The sequence below is a fragment of the Zalophus californianus genome, chromosome 2, assembly GCF_009762305.2.
Source record: "Zalophus californianus isolate mZalCal1 chromosome 2, mZalCal1.pri.v2, whole genome shotgun sequence".
Taxonomy (NCBI): domain Eukaryota; kingdom Metazoa; phylum Chordata; class Mammalia; order Carnivora; family Otariidae; genus Zalophus; species Zalophus californianus.
Window position 1 is genome coordinate 58,856,639 of NC_045596.1, and position 7,062 is coordinate 58,863,700.

Below are 7,062 nucleotides of genomic sequence, written 5' to 3' on the forward strand. Positions count from 1 at the left end.
CTTCGCTAGCCCTGGCTGGCCTAGGGGACGAAATCCCTGCAGCAACCAGCTGAGGAGGAGGCAGTTCCTCCCAGCCACCCTCCTCCTCAACTCCCTCTGCTCAGCCCCCCTCCACCCATTGCCCCCCTTCCCGCCTCCGCCCACCCCCCTCATCCAGGGAATTTCCCGAGCATCCCAACGCTTGAGTTTCCTGCCTGGGGGGAAGGGGCCCGTGCAGATAAAAGGGATGCAAAGGACTTGGGGGAAGCCACAGTGCGCAGGAGCTTCAGATCCCCGCTCCTCTCCTGCCTCTAGAACCCGCAGCCCTCACCGCCCTGGTTGCCGCAATGAGCCTCCTGCCCAGCCGCGCCGCCCGCCTCCCCGGGCCCTCCGGCTCCCTGTGCGCGCTGTTCTTGCTGCTGTTGCTGACGCCGCCGGGGCCCCTCGTCAGCGGTGAGAGCGCACAGCACGCGGCAGGCGCACGGGCCGAGCGGCGCGTCCAGCCTCCGCGGCGGTCGCGGCGCGGGGAGGTGGCCTGGGCGGGCTTGCGGGGGGAAGAGCTCTCCGCCAACCTGCCTTAGAACGGTGTCTCTCTTTGTGCCCCAGCCGGTCCCGTCTCGACCATAGTGAGGGAGCTCCGTTGCATGTGTTTAACCACCACACAGGGGATTCATCCCAGAATGATTACTAAGGTGCAGGTGATCGCCGCCGGCCCACAGTGCTCCAAGGTGGAAGTCGTGTAAGTCCTCGTGCGCTTCGGTGTCCACTGTGACCTTGACAAGAGAGAAGTCTCTTAGCCTGAGTCTTGAGCCCCTGGGGCTCAAGGGCTCACCCCCTTTTTGTTTCTGCAGAGCCACCCTGAAGAACAAGAAGGAAGTCTGTCTGGACCCAGAAACCCCTGTGATGAAGAAAGTCATCCAGAAAATTTTGGACAGGTACCCTGCCGCTTTGATCTTTGTGCTTTTTAGTCTCTTTTGAGAGTGCAGACTTCTCAAGGTCCTTATTCTCTGCCTGGGATTTGCCTACCACATTCCAGACCACGCTTAGAATAAAAGATGGTTCAAGAGAAAGGGGAAAAGTTGTTCTGGAATGTCCCGGGAAGACTCATCACCAATTTCACATGTAATTGCCTAAGTGGTTCCATAGAGCTCATTACTGAGATGTATTTTTTTGTAGTTGTTAGTATAGTCCTTGCGTCCACCCTTTGCTTTTTTTCATTGCTCATAAGCTCTGTGTTTTGAAAATAGGTCTGAGTAGACAGGAGTGTAGAAACTTGGTTAAACTAATATGATTCTTTTCTCAACAGTGGAAGAAAAACTGATTAAGAGAAAGGACCATGCCCTGGAAAAATTGCCCAGTTCCTTAGCAGAGCGGTTTCCTGAGTGTCTCAGGACCCAGTGAAGACAAGAAGCAAGGACAAATTTTCTCCAATGAGTTAGGCTTCTTCATAAACTTCCCACTTTGAGAAAAGGATGGTGGGGAGGCACCTATGTTTGTCCCTCGAGCTTAATGCTCAGCTTATGAAGTATTTAACACAGTATTTCCCACTATTTATTTGCTGTTATTTTATCTGCTGTGCTATTTGAAATCTTTGGCAATTGATTAAATTGTGAGTCAAGAATCAGTGGTTGTTAAGCTTTCAAAATGACTTGTATTTTTAGAATATATTCCTTACAGTGTTACTGAGAAGGCTGTGGGTTTAATATGTGAATGTTATTTCATTAGAATGCTGTAGGTGGAGATAAATTGTTATCTTCACACCTCATGAAATAGGAGATATTTTGGTATCGTTTCTTGGGGAATATGTTAGGTTTCCTTGCTCTTGACTCTGGGATGCTGAGTTATATTGCCTTAAACAGCTGGTGTAACATGCAGTTATCTGTATAAAATATACTTCCTTATTTAGAATTTTTAAATGTTTACGTTCTATAAGAACTAATATGTTTTTTTCCTATAATTTTAGACATTTGATGTCTTCTTAGTATGGCATAATGTCATGACTTACTAAACCTTGATTTTATGGTGTGTATTAACCATTTTACTAGGAGTACTATAATTCTGGTCACTAAATATATGTTTTGGACAGATGAAGAAGCTAGGATATAGGCAAATTCCCTATTTCTAGTTTTTTTTTATAGAAATGCATTGTTTGCATTTTTTAGGAATAAAAGCAAACTTCACAATGATTTGTACTCGTAAAGTTTTGAAAAGATGTTTGAGCTATTTAAATATAGATTCACATTTAGTTTTCAAAAAGTATACACAGGTTAAGGTTTTGATCATTTTGTGATAAAGAATTGCCTATGCATCACAATTACCATGTGAAAGTTACTCTTTATTATGTGTCTCATTGGTTTGTAGCACTTCTTTTGTTCTTTGGGAAAAAAAATAAAACATTTATAAAATTTATTTATGTTGTTTCTTCCTTCCTATACTGTTACAAAATGTCCATTTATTTTTAATGCCACATTATCTTAAAAATAACTATGCTACTCTCTGGCTAGCAGAGAGGACCCTCATTTCCCAGGGCCATTACATTCCTCCCACCTTTCTCCAAGCTCAGTCCCCTTCTAGCTACTCCTCCAGAGCACCGACAGCCTTCAGGTTGTTTAGAAAACAAACCCTAACTGGCTCCCTATTTCCTAGACGTGACATCAAAGTTGCAAGGCAGGGCAAGTTAGGTTCTGTCTCATCTGACCTCTGATTGCTGCTTCAACGTCCCTTTCCCCTTGCATAAGTGTGGTCAGGAGCTTAGTTCCCTGACTGGGCGTGTTCTTTCCGGGGTCCACGCCTTTGCATTTGATAGAGCCTCTACCTGGAAGGGCCTTACCACTTTCTGCCTATAGGAGGAAGCTTATTCATCCTTTAGAAGTCAGCTCAAACAGTACTTCCTTCAGGAAATTTTCCTTGGCACTCCCGGAGTAACTCCTTGGTCTCCATTTTGATGTTCTGGCTAGCATCTTCTAGATATCTGAATTTCTTTGATTAGCAAATATTGTACTGTGGGGCTTTTTTGTTTGTAGATTCTTTATTCTACTGAGTTCTCCCAGATCATCAATCATATGTCATTCATCTCTGCATCTGCAATACCCGACACAGATTGGCTGAAGAATTAATAAAGTATCCTGAACCGCAGGTAATCAGATCGTGTCCTAACATCAGTAACCTGCTCAGTATGGTGTTGAAGAAATCGTAATTCCTTCACTCTCTTCCTTTCTTCTTATCTACAAGTAATCCAACAAGAGCTTTGGCCTATGCAGTCCCCTCAACCCATAACATATACACCTCACTTTTACCTGGCCAACTCCATTCTTCCTTCGAGGTCAGTTTACCTGTCACTTAGGGCCTCCACTGGTCCTTGCCCTTACTAGATGAAGGCCTCTTTCATATCCTCTCATAGAACTTTGTTCTTTTCCTTCCTCACATTTTGTCACTGACATGATTACAGAATCTACAGGGACGATATACATGTGATCATTTATTTAGTGTCTATCCAACTTCACTGTAAGCTCCATGAGGTCAAGGATATGTTTATCACATTCATCTCTGTTTCTAGGACACTCTGAGCACATAGTAGGTGCTTAAGCAGAAGAGTGGTCCAGGCTAAACGAGTCCCACTGTCTCTAAGTATCAAAACAGCAAGTTCATCTGAATAGCTCATTCTTGGGGCACCCGGCTGGCTCAGTCCTTAAGCATCTGCCTTCAGCTAGGGTCATGATCCCAGAGTCCTGGGATGGAGCCCCTGCTTGGCGGGAAGCCTGCTTCTCCCTCTCCCACTCCTCCTGCTTGTGTTCCCTCTCGCTGTCTCTCTCTCTGTCAAATAAATAAATAAAATCTTAAAAAAAATAAATAGCTCATTCTTAGGAAAAGCAAGAAAATGGAAGGAAGGAGACTAATCCAATTGATATGCATATATACTCATACCCCAACTGGATTAATATATATGCTTATATTAACACATGTATTTCTCGGTACAGACTAATATATTATTAGTACATCTATATCTAACTTAATTTATTCTACATCTTTTCATCTCTTTCCTTATATGTAAAATACCAATTAGATTCATATATGTATTAACATATTATTATTAATTAATATAATATATTAATTATAGTAATACATTATGATTATATATTAATATATCTATAGGACAGAGAAAAGGAAAAAAGACAGGAAGATACAAAAATATGGAAAAATTCAGAGATGATTTGCTGACAAATTTTTTTAGCAATAGATAAAAGCACAAAATACCCCAAAATCTTTAAAAAAAATCATTAAACTTCTGGGGCGCCTGGGTAGCTCAGTCAGTTAAGTGTCTGCCTTCAGCTCAGGTCATGATCTCAGGGTCCTGGGATCGAGCCCTGGGTTGTTGGAGCCCACTTCTCCTTCTGCCTCTGCCTCTGCTCCTCCCCCCCCACTTGTGCTTTCTCTCTCTCTCTCTCTCTCAAATAAATAAATAAAATCTTAAAAAAATCACTAAGCTTCTGTGATATCTTTTTCCTCTCTCAAACAGTATTTTTTTATCCCTTTGAACCTATAAATCATACACTAATATTAGGGAAACATTAAGAAAGCAAGCCAAATTACCATAGATGTAAGAACTATAAATTTCAGTGTTTTAAACAATCTCTGATTTGTCATATCGGCCCCAAAATACTCATTGAGTAAGTGCCTAACAATAATAAATGAAAGCATATTACATGTCCTTTGAATAGGTGAAATGTATGTTCTGCGAAGAAATAAACGTTACTGATTACTTTTTCTTTGTCATCATTCTAGATCTTTGTTTTTTCCAGAAGCAAGATTTGTAAGTTTAGCTTGTTTATAGACCATAGAATAAGACCTCATTTGTAATATTCTTGCAATTCTGTTTGTCATGCTCACACTATAATTGGCTGTTCTATAATGAAAATAGATTATATCGCTGATGTAGATAACCTATACCAGAGCCTCAGTGACAGCTACGTCTCACTAATCCTACTATTACTATTGATCCTGCCACTAGCAAATTCCAGGACTAACATATCTGGGGAAAAATAACCCACTGAAGTTCTTCTAGGGATACAGCTTATATTTTCCTCATACAGACTCCTAAATACTACACCCCCACTGTTATCCATCTGAAACTCACTGTCGGTTATAAAAATCACTGGGACTTGAAAAAGAGGTCAGCTAAAATATCTATGTTACTCCCCCAAACCAGACAATTTTCCATGTTTAATTAATGCCCTTCATTTTACCATATTCCCCTGCTTGCCTCTGGGTGTGACACCTTCACATAATCCTTCAATTCCTGAAGTTATGACAGGATCTATGATAAAATCTGACTAGTGGCTTTGTTTTTCTCTCATACTTTTAATTCCTGCATAAGGAAAAGAATTGCTGTGGGTAACTCACATATTGTACATCATAACTTCAAAAGTCCTTCCTGGATGTTACAAATTGAGAAATTTACCACATAGAATGAGCACCTGGGGATTTTGATTTTCCTGCCTGACTGAATCACAGAAGACAAGGAGAGTGCACATGATTCTGACTTTGGCTGACGGTCCTGGTTTGCTTTTAGTCAGCAAAATTATTACATTCCCAAAAAGGATTGTTCATACTTCAGATATGTGCAGTGAAACAATGACATAGAAAGACCTAGAGTTTATGTGTAAAATTTTGTTTTTACAAAGTCTAGAGTCCCATTTTTTTAAATATTGAGAAATGACAAGAACCCCTTCCTCCTCTGAAAAATCCACATTCTTAATAGAGGTGATTCTGCTGCCCCATAAATGTGGGGTGATTGCTTCTGATCCACCTCCAGATTGAACAAAGAGAAAAATGGCCACCTCATTTCTAGCATGAGCGGCAAGAGATAGTTCTTTACCCTTCGTGGTACAGTACAAAGTCAGTGTAATTGTGTTTCAGATCTAGTTGAGCACTTCTGGCTGTTTGACCTTGGCAATTTATTTAACATCTCCATCCCTCAGTTTTCTTGTCTGTAAAATCAGTACAGAAATATCCATCTCACAGGCACTATGGGCTAATCCTGGAACAAAGTAGATACTTGACAAATATTAGTTCCTTTCTCCTCATTCAAATTCAGAAAACTGAGAGCTCCATAGTTTAAGTGCCATCATTTTTTCCCCAAACGTATCCATATTCTTTCTATCTATGCATGGATGTTTAGTACACCTAAGAATTTGTTTCCAGGAGTCTTTTTTAGGAAGCTTCTGGAAACAATGTATTCATATTCTCTCTCTATTCTCTGTCATTACTGTATTAGCATTATCAACATGTATGGTGTATTTTCCTTCTTATAAATATTCATCCATCAACACCCATTTACTGATAATCTTGTTACATGCTAGACCCAGCCCAGGATCCTTCTGATGTGGAGATGACAAAAGTGAGAAGCTTTCAGACTAAGTTAGGGCCTTTTGACGGCCAATATACTGAGTTCTCTCTGACAAAGCTTTACTTGAAAGCTGAATGAAAAGGGACTAGATATTTTTTTAAAGAGAGAGAAAGAGTCCCTTAGGTGGGATTCCCTGGAATCAAACTCCAAGAGGACATTTGTGTGCCGGAAGTTTACTGAGGAGTGCTCTAAGAATGCCCATCAGTCAGGAAGTGAAGAGAGGGTCGGATAGAGGGAGAGCTTGCCGCTACACCAGAAGATTCAGGGGCCGGCTCTGCAAAGCTCTGAAGCTGGGGTAGCCTTTCAGAGCCATTCTGAATTGTGGCAAGAGAGCAGATCTCTGTACTCCCCCCACCGACTGGTCACTAGATGTGGGCTATCTCTGGGAGGCGGGCACAACTTTGGGCAAGACAGTCCCTTTAGGCCCTGGGCCGTGCCCAGAGAGGGCCTCGGGCAGCCATCATTAGCAGCCGAGGGACGCTGTTGTGGTGTGCCACCCTGGGAGGGAGGCTCCTGAAAGGGAATGAATCTAGGAGGTGCAGTCGGGTTTCAGGGGCAGGGGAGGAGAGGGAAGGGGAGGAAGGAAAAATCACAGAAGAGGAGAGGCAAGGAGGGGAGGAGAGGAGGTGGAAAAGGCAAGGAGAGCGGAGGGGACCAGGAGGAGAAGATGTGAGGGG

General features: G+C 42.3%; 1 protein-coding gene across 1 annotated transcript; it reads left to right on the forward strand.

Moving 5' to 3' along the window:
• The first annotated feature begins 230 nt into the window (after positions 1 to 230).
• Positions 231 to 2,388, forward strand: LOC113924733 (C-X-C motif chemokine 6-like). Its single transcript, XM_027598891.2, has 4 exons — positions 231 to 432; positions 586 to 718; positions 831 to 914; positions 1,286 to 2,388. Exons 1-4 carry the CDS (start codon positions 327 to 329, stop codon positions 1,302 to 1,304), a joined length of 342 nt encoding a protein of 113 aa, XP_027454692.1. The 5' UTR covers positions 231 to 326; the 3' UTR covers positions 1,305 to 2,388.
• Positions 2,389 to 7,062: the final 4,674 nt, after the last annotated feature.